A 21364-nucleotide genomic window follows, 5' to 3' on the forward strand; every position below is an offset into this window, starting at 1 on the left:
CGAACTTCTGTACCAGTTTTAAATTCTTGTTCTCCGTCCACCTCTTCACTCAGTTCTTTTGCCGTTTTAGAACTTCTTTAAAATTTGTATCTGATCGATACTCTTGTAAGAATATTTTTAAGTTTTCAATAAATTCTAAAGCAAGTGTAACGTTCATATTTTTGTCTTGAAGCATTTTACTCACAGGGTTTATTCTGTTAAGTAAATTGCTCAGTTATAAGAGAGCAAATAAATTTGTAGTCCTTTATTTTAGCACAATGTTTATGCTTCATGCTGAGTTTCTTTATTAAAATTTTCAAAAAGTGCATCGTAAATTTCTCCTAACTGATATCGTAGAGGGCGGATTGCATTAACTTTCCCATCACGTTTTTGATGGCTGTTTCAATGTTAAAATTTTTATGAACTTTAAAAGATTGTCCAATGTTTGTAAGAGAATGAAAAGAAATTGTATATTTCTTGAATAATTGCAAAGAAACTAATTGTATCTGCATATACTTTGGCTGTATCGTTAATGATTAAATTTAGAGTATGAGCAGCACATGGCATGTAAAAAGCTCGAGGATTTTTGTTCAAAAGGAAATTTTGGAGCCCATATTTTTTTCCCTTTCATATTTGCCGCATTGTCATACCCTTGACCTCACATGTCTTCAATGGGGATGTTCCATTTTTTCAGTTGTTCCATTATTGTTGCACATAAACCACGTCTGTTCGAATCTGATATATCTGCAAAACCTAAAAAGTTTTTCCTAATCTTGACAATTCCATTGTCACAGGAAACAAAGCGAATAATAATGGTCATTTGTTCTGTTTTACTTGCATCAGGTGTGCAGTCTAAAATTATGGAATAATATTTAGATTTTTGAATTGATAATAAAATTGTATCCCTGACTGAATTTCTTAAAGTTTCCAATATTTCATTTTGTCTGTCTTTACTCAAATAGTGTACTCTATTATTTCGATGTAGGGCCCTTTCAACATGATTTTTCCGTAATGGGATCAAACTTCGGAAACAGTTCGACTAATTTTAAAAAATTGTCGTCATTCCTTTCATATAATTTATCAGATGATCCGTGAAAAGCTAAATTGCCTACCAAGGAATTTATAATTTCAATCAAGCATTCTAAAACACTCGTCCAATGTTTCTTTTCCATTTCATACATGCTTTGAGTCTGGCAATCAATAGTAGTTTTGTTTTTTAAATTTTTTATCAAGTTCCTTCCATTTTAAGAAATTTTTCATGCGAGTTAAACTAGTCTCATGTCTATGCAAAGTTGTACTTAAATTTCTCCAATCGTTATAACCTTCTACAAAACTACTTGATTCAGTAGGTGCAAAAAGTATGCAACAAAAGCAAAAAACAGAATTTAAAGTTTCAGAATAAATGAGCCATGTTCTTGGCACGAGCTCCCCGTTTTCCATTTTTCTATTATAATATGTGTTGCCAAATTTACGACCATATGTATCTCTGGGATATATTATATTTTTCTTTTGAACAGGCCCCATTTCAATTAAAACAACTCTTAACTTTTCATCAATATTTCTCCATTCACCTGGATCTTCTAAATTTACAGAGACTAGAAATGTGTTAATTTCGTGGTCAACTACAACTAAATCTTCTCCTAACTGTTTTTCACTTAAATCATGCGTCTTGTCATCTTGTTCATAGTTGCAACAGTACTTTGATGCAAAATGGATGTGCACGATTCTTCAACTCTGATTTCTGATGTATCGAGTTGGTTACAATCTGCATCAGAATATTTTGATATTTTAACAAATTTATTAAGAGCCCCAGTTTGTTTCTTAACATCTGCTTCTTTCGCAGCATGTCGCTTACAATTTTGTGCCCCGGATAACTTTTTTTTTTAATTTTTGATTCCATTTCTATTTTATACCCACAAGAAATTATTACACAACATGACACAGAGATGAAATAATAGTCTGCACTGTGTTACGGTCAGTAGCGTACTGAGATGCATACCATATGACTGGTTAACTAGCAACAAATGTTTTGTACGAAAATTCGTTTCTGAACATAAAAATCGTTCACCATTTCACTTTAGATAGACTGCAGTAGACACAACATTCTCTATGCAAGCATTTAGCCTGCTATTGCTGCAAAATTGTAAACAGCCGGCTGATCAAAGAGGTGGCAATATACAATTTTTCTTAATTTTTATTTGTTGTATCCGGCCTTATTTATTTTAATATTGATCATTCTAAGAATTTTTTGTCTTTATGATAAAATTTTTTTTTTCTTAAAAATGAACTTATGAACAGTGCCCCAGCAGCGGTGCCCGCATGCCCGCTTCCACCGGCCCTGCTCCTATCTATGAGCTACCTTGGAAACCTTAGCAATATGCCCTCTAAACTTCAATTCTCTATGTATGACTAGCCCCAAATCCCTAGCTTCAATTTCCTGAAGCAAAGTTCTATCAACATGGGTACAGCTTATGATCTATTTAGCCCAAAATGCATAATTTTACTTTTCTACATAAAATTGAAACCAATTACATTTTGGCCAATACTATTTAAATCAGCCTGCTAGCTCTGACACATCACTTTGATGTAACTATTACAGTACCCAATTTTGCATCATCAGCAAGCAAATGAATATTTCCCTTCAAATAATTTCCTATGTTATCATTTATGTACAATTAAACAGCAGTGGTCCAAGAACAGGGTCCTACAGAATGCACACACATACAGCTAGTCATCTGCTTTTCCTTGGATTCTGCTCTTCTATATGGTACATTTTGTTGTCTGTCCATTAGTGATCCTCTTATCAATATCACAAGTTTCAAATTCATCCCCATTTCTTCTAATTTACATAACAGTTCCATGTGGTATCCTGTCAAATACTTTTGCAAAACACCACAGTTTCACTGTGTTGCTATTCCCTTTCAGCTATATAGTGATACTGCTGGAATTTCATCTTTGAGAAGAGGGAAGTCTCAGGAGGGAAAGGTCAGGTGAATAGCAAGGGTGGGGGGAAACGACATGTTTTTGTATGCTAAGAACTGTTGAACCTAACTATTCTTCCATTTGTCTGGAAGTTTCTGACAAATGCTCTTCCTCAGCTGCTTCAAAAGCTCATGGTAAACTTGTCATTGACAGTTTGACCAGGTGAGGTGGGGGAGGAATTCCTTGTGGCCTTGGATGTAAAAAACTGAATAGACATTGCTGTGAACTCTGTTTTTTTTAGCTGCAGTGAATTCGGCAACTTCCACTATGATGACTGCTGCTTTGTCTCAGGGTCATAACTGATCATAGTTCTGACCTTGGAGATAAAGTTGGGGCCATCTATGGTTTGATCTGGAGAAGAAAGTCTCAGTACCACTGAACATGTTGCAAAAATGCATGTAACCTAACCCAAGAACTCAGCCTTTGAGCTTTCAGGCTATTGCCACACTGATTCACAAAGGGTACTGCTCAACCCTTATGGCAGCAGAAGGCTGTATAACAACTGGTGTGCCTACATGCTATTCAAATTCCCCAAACTTTTGGGTAGTATCTCGTAGAAACTGTGGCATCTGTTTAGGTCCCCAACCACCTTTACAACCTGAAATGATTATCCATTTAATATTGTTGCTTGAGAAACTATATTCTTCCATCTATCAAATTCAGACCATAAGTCCATAAACTACACTGGCCTGGCTGGCTGAGTGGTTAGCGTATCCGCTCTCCAGCCAAAAGGCTGCGGGTTCGAATCCCACCATGGGCATGGATGTTTGTGAAAAAACTAGTGGTGGTCAACGGTAGATGGCATTGGTGTGGTTAGTTGTAGTTGGTGAATTGAGTGGTGGAGAGAGAGCTGTAGAGCAGGTGCCCACCCTCGATGAGTCTATGGACTCCCTGGAGGAGTCAAATAATAATAACCTGCATACTGATTCATTCACCAATGCACTCTTCTTTTTCACTTCTTGCAATAATTCCAGTCAATACTTCTCACCTCTTAGGTCATTTAGCACAAGCCAAAGCAAATTCTTTCATCTTATCTTTTTTTTGCATCCCGACAGCATCAAGTATATTATTAGTTTTCATACCAGGGAAACAAGATCGTCACACTTTCATTATATGTGAGCGTCTCCATAGTGCAACTGGAAGAACAATGCACCCTTCGAATGGAAAATGTCTAAGTTTGATTCTCATTATGTAGGCTTTTCAATTGAAGGCGAGTTAGCTAATCTCAGAAGGAGTTAGCAAAGTTATTTTCTCCCAGAAACCAAAGTTTTTAATCCCACTAGCATATACGCAAATCAGCCACGAAAACACATGCAATTTCCACATAAAAAATACTACTGTTGTTGTTGGTGATGGGCAGTAGATGGCATTGATGGTAGTGGTGTCATGTATTTGGAGAATTAAGTTGTAGGGGAGATGGTGAGATGTGTGCAGCAGAGTAGTGGAAAGTGCCCTCTTGCGACGAGTCCCTGGAGGAGTCACGCAATAATCATCATGGAAGCACTATAACAAAAAAAAATTATCCTTGGCCTTTTTTTTTCTCTCTTTTATTCATAAAATCTTGTTTTTTACTTCAGGCCTCTTGCTTTTTTTTTTCTTTTCAGCTCTAAAGCTCAAAAATCTCAGTCTTAAGTGAGTAACCACTTTTATGACTTTATAATACCAGGGGATCCATTGATTAATTTTAACTTTTTTCCAATGATGCAAGACAAATTCGGTTTGAATTGTCTTCTGCAAACAACCTGAACAACGTGCAGTTGGCATAATAGCAACTACAATTATATATAGAAATCATACCCAGTAATTTTTGCATCAATATTATTAGTTTTTGTACTAGGAAAACAATATTTTTGCTTTAGTATATGTAGGAATGATATGCTAAAGCTGAAATTATTTCTATATGCAGCCAATGGCTAAACTGAATTGTGGATAATGCATGGGGGATTGAAAAGTGATTACATTGTCAGAGTAAATCAATTCTGCCCTGTACTTTTTTTTCTCCCTAGGTTGGCAATGTTGAGTGATGGTGATGTGAATGTATTTACTTGGTTGAGTTTACTATTGATGGTGAAAGATAAAATTCATTAGGTAACCATGTAATCAAGGTATGTAAGGAGAGAAGACTGTTGCAACTTTATTTCTGAAGTGAATTCCATCCTTTGTAACTGGTTGCTCAGACACTAAACATAGTCATATTTCATTGGAACAACCAGTAACAAAAACATCCACATAGCATAACCAAATGATAGGTCCGTGTGGAGCAGAGTTTAAGGTGTTCTCTTCAATTGTCTAACATCTCCATAAAATATGTTTGCCAGCAGGAAAGCAAGCAGAAAAGACTCATAGCTGTATCCTTTGCAGAATTTGCCTTGCCAAATAAAAATAGTGTTCAGTGAGATGAACCAGGACAGATACTGGGAGGAAATTCAACTTGAATTAAGTCAAAAGGTGTTAAGTGAGATGCTGGTGAACAAGGAGACTTCAAACTGACAATTAGGTCAGTGCGGTGGAGAATGAGTTTTTCTATACTGGACAGAATTCTTTATGCAAAGAAGCGACACCATTAATATGAGAGCACTTTGGCTAAGTGTGTGGTCAAGTCTACAAGTGGGTAAATCTGTACCATCCACAGACAGTCAAGCTCAATGGTGAAGAACACTAGAGTCCCAGCAGGTGGCACAATTCAAGATGGTAAGCCTTCCTTTGTTTTTGTACTTCAGTCTCATTTACTCATGTAATGCTTGCATGCACATATTTATGCTAGTATATTGCTCCCGGATACCAATTCAACTCTGAAAAAATATCAGGAGTAATAATTAAATCTAATCTTCTATACTGTAATTTCCAAAAAACTGCAACAAGAATAACAATCAATGTGCAAGTGTCAATACCAGAAGCAACTTCAAATTTAAGTCGATTAACATCATCATCACTTGAAAAACCAGAGTTCAAGTGATGATGTGTTCACCATTTCATTATGCATAAAAATCTACATGTGAAATGGTTTTTGGAGACAATAGCAAAACTGTCCCCTGGCAAGCACTCAGATCTCTACATCAGTCAACAGGCATCCAGAGATGTTCACTACACTTGTCAGTAGAATGGGTTCCAAAGGTGGATTTTTGCCTTCGATATAATATGTAATTTTTTTTGTTTGCCTCTGCTTATATGCTTATACAAGCAAACTAATAATTGTTTAGAGATATGTAAAACAATATCCAGTAATTTTGCATTCAAAATAGCAGAAATAATCTGTTCCAGATATGAAATTGGATGTTAGAAGCCAATTCTTTTTTTTAGAGATATTACAAAAGTTGATTACACACTAATGCAACAGTGATGCAAGTATAAACTTGATGTGCTTTGGGTGATTTAATGTCTCCTTAAATTGTAGGAACTTGTAGGAACAATTATCCTATCAAGACATTTAAGGAAGACAATCCGAGAATGAAGCTTACCTTTCAAAAAGGTGACAATTTCTCTAAATTGCCAGTACAGTAAAATCTTTCCCATGAAGAATAACAAATCATCTTTAATAATACCTGCAACATAGCGACAGTGTAAAACATGTTAAACTGTGATAAATTTATTGAAATCAGCAAACAAATATTTCATACTGAAATGCAGAGTCTTGTCCTGTCAGGTGTCTTCTCCCTCCAGGAGACTGACTACCATGTGTCTCCAGCATGTCCTATTCTGCACCTCTCTGCTGCATTCCTCATATGAGAGATAGGTCCAGTCTTCCTCTTTTTCTTTCCCTTCGTCTTCCTCTCAACAGTTCCTTCGAGAAGTATCCTTTGTAGGCAGTTATGTCTCAGAATATGTCCAAAATATCTGACTTTTCTCTTTTTAATTTCTTTCATTCCTGTTTATGCCTACCATCTCTAATACCTCTTCATTTGTCTTTCCATGATATCCTCATAATTCTTTGCAGCATCCATGGAGTGTCCATGTCTCTACTCCATATAATAATGTAGACCATATGTAGCATTTGGAGATTCTTAGTCTTGTTTTCAGATTTAATTCTCTAGATGTTAGTAGATTTTTCATACTGTTGAAAGTTGACCTTGCAATTTCAATCCTTTTTCTAATTTCATCTTCTGTCCTGCCATTCTCTGTGATCAAGTATCCAAGGTATATGTATGTCTGCACCTGTTCTAATTTATTTCCTTTTATATTGATGCATATTTTTGGTATTTCTTTTTCTCCTGAAATTATCATGATTTTTATCTTTTTAAAGTTGAAACTGAGGCCATACTGTTCGCTGTACTTGAGGGTTTCATCTATAAGAGTTTTGAGGTAATATTTGTTTTCAGCTAGAAGAACCGTGTCATCTGCATATCTTAGGTTATTAATATATCTGCTCCTACAGTGATTCCTTTGAGGTTACTAATTTTATTAAATATTTCTTCTGTGTACAGGTTAAAGAGAATCAGAGAAAAGACACAGCCTTGTCTCACACCTTTCTGAACTGGGAATTTTTCTGAGGTCTCTCTATTTATTCTCAAAGATAGAGTCTGTTCCCAGTAAAGATTAGTTAATAGCTCATGTCTTTTCCATCCATGCCTATTTTTGAAAGGATTTCAATTAATTGTTCATGTTGGACATTGTCAAATGCCTTTTTGTAATCTATGAAGCAGAGGTACACATCTTTTTGCTTTTCTAAATATCTTTCTATGATGGTTCTGACGTCGAAAATACCTTCTCTTGTACCTACATTTTCCTTGAAGCCACTTTGTGTATCATTTATTTCTATGTTTATTTTCCTTTTATTTCTTTCCAGAATAATGTATAGGAGGACTTTTGATACTTGACTGATTGTCCTGAACTCTTCACATCTTGTAGCTTTTATTTTTTTGGGAATTGGAACGAAAATTGAGTGATTAATATCTTTGGGTAGAAATCCAGTCTCATATATTTTATTGCATAATTTTGTTAGAAATTTCAGTCTTCCTGAAATGCAGAGTACGTGATCAGTATAGAACAAGCATTGCTGGCCTGGTTGGCTGCATGGTTAGTATACCTGCTCTCTAACCAACAGGTTGCAGGTTCGAATCCTGCCATGGATGTTTGCGATTGTCTTTAAATGGAAGATTAATTTCAATGACCAGTGTGAGACCACCCTACTTATTGGAGGCCTGTAGCTGCTTAAAAAAGTTCCACATTTGGGCTCTTGAGCAGGGTTTCTGGAATATGTAAAAAATAAATTAAAAAATACAAAAATATACAAAATTGATATAAAAAAAAGGGAAAAAAAATCCTTAACCCACCCACAGTACCAAATGTATAGAGTCTGCAAATAACCTTTCATGGGCAGGAGCAACATAAAATAAAATAAAAAATAAATATATTAAAAAAAAAAAATCCAGACAGCAGAACACAAGGTACATACAACAGTTACTGATCATGTCTGGCAGAAGGCTTCATGAACAAACTGCCATCTTATGGTCTCCCTTCTATGCTCTGACTGGATTGACAGTTTCCTCACTGGTTGTTCAATGTGTCATGGTAGATAGTTTCCTCTCATCAGATTTTCCCATCAATGCTGAAGTGCCCCAGGGTTCTATGCTCTCACCCACTCTTCCTCCTTTACATCAATGACTTCCTTTCTCTGACTTCAAATTCAATTCACAACTTCGGTGACAACAGTACTCTTCATTCCTCTTTACCCTAATACGTTAGATGCATTGAGATCTTCCTTAACAGTGACTTGAACACTGACCTCCTCAACATCCCAAAATTGGGTGAAGACAACTTCGTGAATTTTTTCAATGCTAAAAAACTCAATCCTGCCTGGGAGAAAAACTTCACCTCATCCTCTCTCATTTTCGATAATGTTAGTTTCTTTTCAAGATCAATTTTCTCTTCTTGGGTTGACTGTCACATCCAGCTTATACTGGCACAAACTACTTACATAGTCTCCTTATTAGCTTCTAAAAAGCTTTGTGTGTTCTTTTCCATTCTAAACATTACTTCTTGCTCTCAACTCCTTTATAAGTCTCAGATCCGTCCCTCTTCAGAGTATTGTTTCCACAGTTGGGGTGGAGTACCCAACACCTCTAAGAATTCTTGATGATATTCAGAAGAGGACAATCCACTTAATAGACCCTTCCCTCACAGACTCCCTTCAGTCACTTTATCACTGATGCTCTGTTTCAGCACTGTGCATGTTCTGTAGATACTTTCATGGGCACTGACTGCACCTCTGAATTGGCTGCTACCATTCCTCCACTTTCTTCTAACCATGGAAAAACTAGAGCAGCCACTGGCCAACACCCACACACTGTCCAGCTTCGAACACACCGAACTAACTTCTCAGTTTCCTTCATTCCATTCACCTCTACTCTTTGGAACAATTTCCCCTTATACTGTTTTTCCCACTGAGTACAACCTTCCCACTCTTTAAGAAACAATCAACAGGCTACATTTTCCTCCTTAATCACTTGCCGAGACATGGCACTGTAGTGCTATAGGTCTTGTGATCTTACATGTGTGGGGTCAACATAAGTTAACCAACATCGAGTGCAACAAGCTAGCAAAATCATATCAGATAATCGTTTTTGATATTTAGTGAGGATGAAAATCTCCAACTATCAGTTTGGATAGGTAATTATTCCAATTTGGATGGTGTAACAAAGGCTCTGAACTTTCTTTGAAGAGAAGGTCTTATTTAAAGCTGCTATGAATTAGGCAAGTATCATCCTGGCAGATACTAGGTCAGTCTGTTATAAGAATATCAGAAGAAATTAATTCTGCTGACAGGTTCAGAACCTGCATTCTATTGTGGTATCCTCACTTTTTAGAGCTGCAAGAGTAATATCTGCTGAAAAGGAGAGCTCTAGGAAGCTCTTTAGACATCCTGCTTATCCACACAGCCTCCAGTATGTTGTCAATGAGTGTTTATCAAAAACCTACCTTCTCTGCAGATAGAAATATTGCTCTCTCTCTCTCTCTAGCCAGTGTTTATTGGATTCCTTATGAGCATAACATGACATACTCCATACAGACTGGCTAATATGTGGAAAAACCAATTAGTGAACAACAGTACTACAATAAATACCTTAAACCTGAAATTCTGCTACTGAGACAACATGGGTAGTTAGTACATAAGTCGGTGCCAATTTCAATAAAAATTTATTACTGTATATGACTTGCATTACGCTACATCACAGTGTACCAATAAAGCTAAAGCTTATACTTTGCCAGAGTCAGACAGTTTTAGGGAACAGTACAAATGATACATGCTAACAGGCATTATTTAAATTAAAGATGCAAGAAATTATATTCTTGGTTTCATCCTTTATTCAAGTGTAAATAAACAAAATTTGCATGTGAAGTATCTTCATGGCTGGGCTACTTGTATATAGAGGCTAATGGCTTCACATCAATTGCCTTAGTATCCCATAATGCAAGACACATTCTTACAGACATGTATACTGCTATATATTATGGAAAGGGGCACTATCAGTTTTGACCTTTATTGAGGTCCCATCAGTGGGAGCTAGATCTAGAAGATACCAAGGTTGAAGAATATAGAAGCTGAAGCAGCTCAGTTGTGAAGTTACTTCATGTGCAAACTGTGTTTGCTTACACTTAGATAAAGGATGAAACCAAGAATATAATTTCTTGGTTATACTATAAATTAAAGATGCCAAGTGTATAGTATAACCAAACTTTCAACATCTATCTCTAATCCGGATTTTAATAATAAAGTGTAATGCCATTTGACTACTTGTTTATAGAAAATATGACTTCTATATTACTTGAGCATTGGTATCTCTTCTGGGTCTGGCTCTCACTGATTAGACCTCAATAAAAGTCTAAACAAGTCTGGGTAGTAGTCCTTCCCATAATGCACAACCATAACTATATATGCCTTGCATTATTGGATACTAAGGCAACTGATATGAAGTCATTAGCTTCTATATACAAGTAGTCCAGTTATGAAGTTACTTTACATGCAATATAATTTCTTGGCATCTTTAATTTATAGTATAACCAAGTGAAAAAAAAACTTCCAACAGGTATTATTTAAGGCATCATGCACACAGATTTGATCACCTTGTTTTCACGAGGATACATCAGAAAGGATCCAGAGGGGATTGACTAAGGTGGTAACCGGTCTTTGAAATGTGAGATATGAAGACAGACTGAAGAAATGCAATTTGTAAAGCTTTGTGACTAGGAAGAAGAGAGGGAATATGATCAAGATAATGAAGTTGGTAACGGATTGTTATTGAGTTAATGTGGGAGAAATTTTTCGTAGGATGGGAGGAGTAAAACAAGAGGCCATCCCTAAAAACTGTAAAAGGTAGGTGTGAGAAAGATAACGAGAAGGTTCTTCGCATGGAGAGTGGTTAGTGAGTGGAATGCATTGCCTGAGAGTGTGGTGAATGTGGACACATTAAATGAATAAAGTAGTTGGACGATTTTGTGTGTGTTAACAATAACATGAGACTGAAGCAAGGATACAAAAAGGTAAGCCTATACCAAAGCAAAGCTCTTGACCACTGCTAAGAATGTTTTCATGGATTTGTCCATGAAAAGAAACTAGGATTTGTCCAAATGCAATTGCTTGTTCAGTACATGCAATTTAAGTGTTCAGTACACTGAATTATTTAACTCAGGAGCAGAATGAAGTAGCCTGATGCTACATGTCAATCGATAATACTGATTTTGCATTCCAATATATTCCTTTGCAGACCAGTTGTACCTGACCAATTGTGGCTCAGTGCAAGTATACTAACTTCACATTTCAAGCCAACAAAGAATACACAGTTCTTTTAACTACCAATCTTGCACAACTTGTCTCTGGCCAAAAGACTATCCTCAGTATATATACTCTAGACAAAGCACACAGACCTAATTATTAAGACAATGTGCTTAAAACAAGCATTCACTACTACAGCGCAGTAGATTAATAGTAGCTAATATTCTATTACTTTCATATAGCTATACAGTTTGCTGACTGATGAGGCTAGTAATTGTGTAACAAGACCAGCTCTCCCATATTTCTTGCATACACTAATAATGCTCAATACTAAGCAGAACATAAATGATTCTAGGTATTCACATCATTGTTTTTTAAATGGGCAGATAAGGTGCACTAGTAAGTTATGCATAAGTGAAAGACTTTTCCCTCAATAATCCATTGTGGCAGCAGGAATACAGACTAATCAACAAGACAGTTTCTTCTGTACTTGTTCAATCACATCTATCTTCAATAGAGTAGTTAAAGTTTCCACTAAAGATAGAACACAGTAGAAACTTACATTTGCAGGTTTTTTTTTTTTTGAAAAGCAGATCACACAGTCTAATTATTTGACCATTTGTTGCTAGTATAGAGAATGTAGTCTCATCTGATGCTGCATGGCATAGTAACATGGCTCCCATTTTCTTTCACATGTTACACAATATGTATAAACTAAGGAGATTGTGTAGCATGAGAAAGAAAATGGGAGCCACGTTATTATGTCATGCAGCATCAGATCTGGTCTAGGTCACATCCTTTACCCACAAAAGGTGACAAGCACCTTACTGAATTTAGATATTTCACATACAGGTAATCCCCAATTTACACACCTCCAATTTATACAAATCGCTTTTAAGCATTTTTTTCCTTCACCATCACATTCTATACATTGCTATGTACTTGTACATTTGCACCATGTGTGCAGCACATCAACAATCACTTATTTTGGGATTAACATTCATCGTCGATTTGAAAACAAACTTTAAAAACAGGAAGACAAATGCCAGCTCAAAACTGACTCCACTGCTAGTGTTTCCACACATACAAGTTTAATTTGTGCCCTTATTAAACATGTCAATAAGACTAGCAAAGGAAAGTCACAAAAATGAGGATATACTGGCAAATAAGAGGTATACTGATATCCATTTTGAAAAAAGTTGAAAAGAATCATACAAAAATTAGTGCAGTTTTAAGATTGTTGGCATTGCACGTGAATTTACATTAAGAATGTCAACAATAAGAACAATCTTTGAAGACAAGGATAAAATTGAAGAAGCGGATGAAAGTGTTACTCCTTCTCAACAAAGAAAATCATCCATTCTCAGAGTGAAACCACCTGAGTTGAAAAAAATTGTTAATTGTGGGGGATTGAAGATTTAAATCAAAAATTGATAGTATCTATATGCAAATGATGCACTTTTGGACACTGCATTAATATGAAAAAAAAAGAAATAAAATCAACACAAACAGTCAAACGATGAGAATTCCTTGTATAATTTAATACTGTAACCACAGTATTAAAAACATGTTAGCAAAACATTTTAAATATAAAAATAAAGGATCATGTCATCTTAGTAATGATGACACTTAATTTTAACAGCACATTTAAAAAAAAAAAGCAACATTTTTGCCTGGTAACATTCAAATTCAAAATTATATTGAGCATGTGTTTGTGCGAGATGTAAAAAACACTTCAGCTATCATGCTATGAAAAAAGAAAGCCGATATTAGAAGAAATTCATTTTAAGCAGATCTGAGCTATTCACTTAATTAAAAAATGAAGGTTGCCTAACTGTTTTCTATCTAAAAGATAGAATGTCACACACAAGCACAAACTTTGGTAACTAACCTTTGAAATAAAAAAAAAATGTTGAAAGCAAGAGCTTGTAAATATTTTATCCTTGGATCAACCTGTTCCCTCAATATGATCCAGATTCCATTTATATTAAGACAGTACAATTGGAAATGCAAGTCATAGTATGAATACCAAAAGGAACAAAATAATCTGAGCTGCTAATATTTCACTAGATTTTAAACTAGCATCTTCAGAACAGTTTCTAACTGGTAAAACAACTCGTTGAAACAATTAAAATTGTAGCTACACAGGAACAAAGGCCATATATCAAGGTGTTCTGCTATATTGGAGAATGGTCTTAAAATGACTGCTTTTCAGATCTTAGACAAAATAATGCAGACATACTTCAGGTTCGAAAGATTCATAGCTGATGCCTTGAAAAACTCTGAGCTCTGTGAAAGAGCATCCAGGACATGATCTGCAGTTCTGACTTGCCATACATATCATTAATGCAGTTTTTAGGTTCTTCAAGGCCAATTATTTACTGATCTCTCCAAAGTAGGCTAAATTTAAAGATGTCAAGAAATTATTTTAATCCTTGATTTAATCCTTTCTTCAAGCGTAAGCAAACAATGTTTGCAAATGAAGTATCTTCAAGACTGGGCTACTTGTATACTGAGGCTAATGACTTCTGCATTACTTCAACCTTGGTATCTCTTCTGGGTCTGGCTCCCACAGATAAGACCTCAATAAAGGTCGAAACCAGTCTGGATAGTGACCCCATAATGCTTAACATTATACATATCTGAAAGGGTATGTATAATGTGTGCCTAACTGTTTTCTATCTAAATGAAGATATGGAATTTTATGGAATACTAAGGCAATTGATGTGAAGTTATTAGCCTCTGTATACAAGTAGCCCAGACATAAAGATACTTCACGTGCAAACATTGTTTACTTATACACTAGTGGCCAAAATTGTGGAAAACTTTTGGAAAAAGTGAGGTTTGATGGCTCATAACACCACTTTTTTTTGGTGTAATACCATAAAATTATATATCAATGGAAAGATAATTTAATCAAGAATGTAATGCAACAAAGTTTGTTCAATTATCTGTATTCCATGAAAAGTTATAGCCAAATAACCAGAAAAAAGAAGCACAACTTGCTTAGGTTGATATGAAGTAGCTTTCCTTCATTTGAATGTAGCCAATGCGCATGAGTGTTTTAGAGAGCTAATCAGGTGTCATCTTGTTTTGGCAATGAGCCAATAAGGTCACAGTAGGATTCAGCTATTGATGTCATGTATTGGAGCTGAGAGTAGGACATTTGTCAGTGTGTTATGTGATTGCTATCAAGTTGGTTGGTTTTTTATTTTGTGTTCTTTCATTTAGTGAGCTTGTAAAACGTAATAAAATTAAAGAAATGGTGCATAGAGTTGAATGGTCACCCAGAAAGTGATGTAAAATAGTACTATTAAGTGAACAAGGCTACAGTTATGAAGAAATTAGAAGAAAAATTGGTGGAAACCAAAGGTTGCATTTCTAAATTTTTGAAGAGGTATAAAAAGACTCAGTCACTACAAAACCAGACTGGCAAAGGCAGGAAAAGGTGCACAACAGTAAGTGATGATAGAAGAATTGAGAGACTGCGCTTACGTGACAGAAAAAAATCATCTGGGTGTATACAAGATGAAATGGCACGATACAATGCGAAGTTGAGTGCAAAGACTGTTCAGCGCAGAATGCAGGAATTTGGTCTAAATGGTAGAATTCCACGAAAAAAGCCATTTTTATCTCTTAAACAAAGGTTGAAAAGATTAAATTGGCTAAAACCTATGTTAACTGGACAGCGGAACAATGGGACAGTGTTATTTGGAGTGATGAGACCAAAATCTCCCTGTTTGGTAGTGATGGCATAAAATACGTAAGGAGAAGAATCGGAGAAGATTTGCATCCTGATTGCATTACGCCTACCGTAAAACACCCACTTAGTGTTATGATCTGGGGTTGTATGACATCAAAAGGTGTATGGGCAGAATTTGCGTGATTAATGGGAATATAAATGTGCAAAACTATATAAATGAAATACTTGAGCCCAAACTGAAGCTTTCTGCACGTGATCTTTTCCAAGATAATGAAACATTTATATTTCAACAGGATTCAGCTCCATGTCGTGTTGCTGCTGTGTGCAAAAAGTGGTTTCAAGATAATCATATTCCACTGCTGGAATGGCCTGGGAATAGCCCAGACCTTAACCCAATCGAAAATCTATGGAACCGACTAAAGAAACTTGTTAGTCAGAAGCAACCCACCAATAAAATCCAATTAATAGAAGCAATAATTCAATCTTGGTTCACTCCATGGGAAGGCACTGTAAGGCTGTAATTAACACTAAAGGTTACCCAACTAAGTATTAACTCACATTGTGAGAATTTTTGTATATCTCATTTTTTCTGTGTTTCATGTTTCTTCTTTATAACTGCTGTTCTAATAAAAAATCCTTCATAAACGTTTTTGCATTACATTCTTGATTAAATTATCTTTCCATTCATATATAATTTTATAGTATTACACCAAAAAAAAAAAGTGGTGTTACGAGTCATCAAACCTCAAAAATACACTTTTTCCAAAATGTTTCCACAATTTTGCCCACTAGTGTACTTGGGGAAAGGACTTTCAACATCTATTTCTAATCCAGAGTATTTTAGTAATAAGGTGCGACACCTTTTGCCTACTTATATATCTGCATTACTTCAAATATGGTATCTTTTGTGGGTCTGGCTCGCACTGATGAGATCTCAAATAAAGGCCAAAACTGGTCTGGATAGTGGCCCTTTCCATAATGCTTGGTAGTTATAGCCACTATGTTGCCATTCCAGAGCTATATGGTATATAATATAACAGTTCTTAATGGGTGCTAAGCTAAAGCAACAAAACTTTACCTGGAAATGTGTTCTTATAAAAAATTAACTAAGGGACTGGCAGATGCATTTTTTTTTTTTTTTTTTTTTTTTTTTTTTTTTTTTTTTTTTTTTTTTTACACTGACGGCATTCTGGCACCATCAACAACAATTTCATTTTTAAAGGATACCCTTTACCCTTCTAGTTGTAGGAAATGCCAACTAGTTCTATCAAGCGTGGATGACCAATTCCCCATGAAATGCCAAACTGTTTACTTGGGGGGGGGGGGGAACATTAAATAATTGTACTGCACTATGTCTGGTCCCAAGAGCAGAGGTTTCTGTTTCTGCTCCCCATCTTCTACATGTATTATCCTGATGGCACACATCATCTAATGCAAATTATTGCCAGAAAATTCCAAACATTTCTCCACAAGAGTGCTGGAGCAACAAAAAAGAAAACTCATCTTCATCTTTAATCTCTACTTTTTCATTTGACTTCATTTTTCAAATTCTACTGACCAAGTAGAGATGCTGAGGTATTTCCCATCAGTAACAACACAGGACATATTGTTCATTTTCCAACTAGAAAATCACATAATCTTCTCCACTTATCCAACACACCTGAACTTTTCTTAATCAGTTCTCTTTCCAGAGGCAGGGTGCAGAACTAACTTTTCCTTTCGGTAACCCAGATCATAATTGCATACAAATTTCATCCCTAGTCATATAACCCCCTCCCCTCCTCAGCCATTTACAATGTTAAGTAGAAAGATCTCTAGAACTTTTCAAACTATGTTCAAAATTCCTGTCCAGTAATGTTTTAGCCATGGTTTACCAAGAAACATGTCATGGCAGTAAAAAAAAAAGTGGATTGGAACAAATTCAAACTTCTTAGTAGATTTTGATTACCTGATCGACTGCCACTGTTCACTGGAGCTGCTTGAAAAAAGTTCGCAAAGCAGGTTTTTTTGCATTTATTTCATTTCCTTTAGCATGCACAGAGTCCAAAAATGTACTACAGACTAAAAAAAAGCATTTCATGGGTGGAATTTAAAATAAAAAAGGGAGTTTAGGCTTGGAATTTACTTTTGAGCATGTATAATTAATGAGTCCATATGGATCTAAGTTTCAATATATTATTAGCAAGATTCACCAGGAAGTAAGGGACTCATCGAGGGAGACCCACTTAAGGTTTATATAAGGCCTAACATTCTTTGAATGCATTCAAAGATGCACTCAACATCCATTCATACATAATCACCCTTTAGTCTGTTTCCAGGAGTAACACTTCCATTCCTATATATACCATGAACTGTAAAATCTCATGTGTGTGTACTGCAAGACTGCCTCCCCAATATGTTTCTACTCTCTCTCTCTCTCTCTCCTGCCTGTTATGCAAAATTTGAAGATCGCATTCCTTCACTCTGTCCACATGTGAACAATTTTAGATAACCATATTTAGGCAAAGTATTCAAGATGTTTAACACCTGAACAATACAGCCCAAAACTAGCCATCTACCTTGGTTTCTAGCTTCACTAACCACTTATACAAACTAATACTCTGCTTGCAATGTTCTCAGTCCAAAATGTATAATCTTGCACTCGGCTCCAGTGAACACAACATTTTGGGATACAGCATTTAAGAAAACCAAATTGTAAATTTGATGCTCAGTGTAATTAATACTCTCTTTTACAGCATTAGCAATAAATGTAATTAGAAGGAAAGTTTTAACTGACATTGGAGCATACTTGGTTGGTTGATAGGCGGAGGAGGGGAGATATGATTGAGACATTCAAATTACTGAAGGGTTTCTATAAAATTAATTCAGAAGATATTTTTGAGAACAGGGCTGGTTGTGGGAGGACTAGGGGACATCCATGGAAACTGGGCAAAAGTGTGGTTAGTAAAGGTGTTAGAGCTGGGTTCTTTACTTTTAGAGTAGTGAATGAGTGGAATGCGCTCCCTGAGTCTGTGGTGGATGCTGTGACAGTGAATGAGTTTAAGGCGAGGTATGATAGATACTGTATGAATGTCAAATAGTTGTGATGAATATGATTTGGGGCCTCCCTCGATGAGTCCAATGACTCCCTGGAGTTGCCCGTAATAATAGTAATACTTGTTTAATATCAAATCTGAAGCAAATGAATTTCCTTTAATAAATTAAAATTTGTTACTTACAATCTCTGGACATCCCAACAGCTAGGCATTTCTTGAAACGACAGTACTGACAACGATTACGGTTAAGCCTAATTACCAGGCACTTCCCATCTCTTAGACATCGATATTCTATTTGTTTTTGTATACTTCGTCTAAAGAAACCCTGAAAATTATAAGTGACAATTTGAAACAATAATACATTCATTATATAGAACTAGAAATAATTTCATTAAAGTGAATATTATGGTCAATTTCATTTTTTAAATAAATACATTATGAAGGGATGTGTGTGTGTGCGCGTGCGCACACAACAGTTGAGTACCACGTAGAACTTTGGAACAATTTTTTTACCTCTAGAAATATTGCAATATAAGACAAATGCGTCTTAAATCTTAACACATTCATACAATGCTTAAGACCTCGGAAGGGACAGCACAAGAGAATTTAACTTGTATGTCCCTTTTGCATGTCAGGCAGGAATGCTATAAATCATGGCATGTGTATCACTTCAATTGAAATCAAAGTTACATATGGCAGGGAAGGAAGAATGTGTTTCATGATATATTAGAAACCAATAATTAAGGAAAATCCTATATTTAGTTGGTATATTTAAATTACTAAAAAGGCACAAATATACTGACATTAATGAGACAAGAACCATATGAGAATGACCGGCACATAGAAGAAAGAATGAATAGATATGAATGGAAATACCTTCACTAGAGACACTGAATTACTAATAATTTAGTATTGTAGTATTATGTGTGTCCAATAAGCTGCCATGGGATGCATATTTGCATTTATAATGGCCATAATTAAAAACCTATGAGGAGAAGAAAAGTTATGTTTGCAAAATATAAATAACTAATAATAAACAATGCCTATACACAATGATAGCTCAGTGAATGAGTTGGATAATGGGGATATATATCCAAACTAAAAATGTTAATCAACAATTCATCACATTAATTGCTGATAAACATTTACAATAATTGCTGATGGATTGCATTAAGTTATCCTTTGTACCACAATTTAATTTTCCAAGTCTCTTTTTCACTATGGCCCACAAATTTTCTATTGGGTTAATATAGGAGAGTTATCTGGCCACTAAAGCAATTGGATGCTGTGATTTTTGAGGAACTCTTTCACTTCTGTTGAAGTGTGGCACCCTATTGGCAGATGAGTTCGGTCTTTCTGGATCTGTGGGATCATTCTTTTCTCTAATGTTTTTATGTATTGGTCACTTTTTATCATGCCATCAACAGGCCCAAATGATACAGGACTGTTATGTGTAAAACAACTCCAGAACATTTTTTAGCTGGGTGAGAGAAGTTTTCTCCGTCGCTGATTTACGAACATAGGATACTCCTTCACCTTGGACAAAGAAATGGCTCATCTGAGAATATGGCCTTCCACTTCTCAACAGTCCAATCATTGTTTATTTTTGCCCACTGGAGCCTCTTTTTCTGCTAGCTTTCATCAACAGTTGTTTCTTTTTTGGTCTGTGGGCAGGCCTTCCTGCTTCCAATAATCAACAGGCTGTCACGTCAGAAACATTAATCCCACTAGCTCTACGGCAGACAATCTTGGATTCATTTTGTGGTTCCTAACTAGTAAACGAATTTAAGTGTAATTAAAATAAAAAGCCAAAAGGCTAGTTTTCTGGCAATTGAATAGATATTAAATTTAAGTGTAGTTTTCCTTTTCTATCAGGAGGAAAAAAAAAAAAAAAAAGATAACCGTCTCCCTAAACCTCTCCCAATGGATGTGTGCTGAGAAAGAGTACATATACCTGAATGCTTTCTTGGAGATTTATCCATTTAATAGCTAAACAAAATGAATAAAACACTACAAATGTCAACTTGTTTGCACTATTAAAAATGCACAACACTATTAATAAACATCGCAGAGACAGTTAAAACACACAGCACTCTCAACTAAAATCAAAAATAGTTAACTGAAACTAAAACCAAAATGACTGTATTAAAACAAAAATCCATCTGTGGAAGTTATGAAAGAGTGTGGCTAGTAGGGATGTGAGACCAGATTTTTTGCATGAAGAGTGGTGGGTAATGAAATGGACTGCCAGAATTGGTTATGAGTTCCCTGCTGGTGAATGGATTCAAGGAGAGGTATGATAAGATTTGTGTGTATGATGGTTGATTTGGGTCTCCCATGATGAGTCTCTGGACTCCATGGAGATGCCATAAATAATAATGTATTATTATAACAGCAACATTCATGAAGTTAGACTCACTGTGGGATGCCCACTTAACTAGCAACATGCCATTATGTTGAACCTTTAACTCATTTAAACTCACTGCAGTCAAAATACATTCTGCTAATGCATTCCACTCACCCACCACTAAATATTATAAAAAATTTACTCTTCACACAACTTCCAAGGACGTCCTCTCCTTTATAATCCCCTCAATGGAAATTTTACTAGATTAATGATATTTTCTTACTTGTTCATCTCTGGATCTTCTACAGTTTTTCATTATGATGAAACTAGTGATTAAATCTGAGCACAATGGTTCACATGTGGACCAATACTTATATACAATGGCACAATTGTATATAAGTATTGATATACTTATATATTCTCTGCAACACTTGTAACTGTGCCTTCTAAATTTCAGTCCACTTAACTATTGTCCCCTAGATTTCATCCACTTCTTAAAGCACAGTTTCACCAATACAGTATACAGCCTTTATAAATTTTTAATCCAAAGCAGAGACATTTTATTTTTAAAACTAAAATCCTGCTCATTTTCCCAAGCTTAAAAAAAA

General features: G+C 35.6%; 1 protein-coding gene across 3 annotated transcripts in view; it reads right to left on the bottom strand.

Moving 5' to 3' along the window:
* The window catches only part of Eip78C (Ecdysone-induced protein 78C), a 462133-nt gene that overhangs the window by 79292 nt on the left and 361477 nt on the right, over positions 1-21364 (bottom strand). For all 3 annotated transcript variants that reach the window (XM_090414451.1, XM_090414450.1, XM_090414452.1), the window contains one exon: positions 18593-18734. In XM_090414451.1, coding sequence (XP_090270577.1) covers positions 18593-18734 — 142 coding nt within the window. The remainder of the gene's footprint in view (positions 1-18592; positions 18735-21364) is intronic.

Source organism: Typopeltis vanoorti, chromosome 25 (genome assembly GCF_054136105.1).
Source record: "Typopeltis vanoorti isolate ZY-2024b chromosome 25, IOZ_Tvanoo_1.0, whole genome shotgun sequence".
NCBI lineage: Eukaryota > Metazoa > Arthropoda > Arachnida > Uropygi > Thelyphonidae > Typopeltis > Typopeltis vanoorti.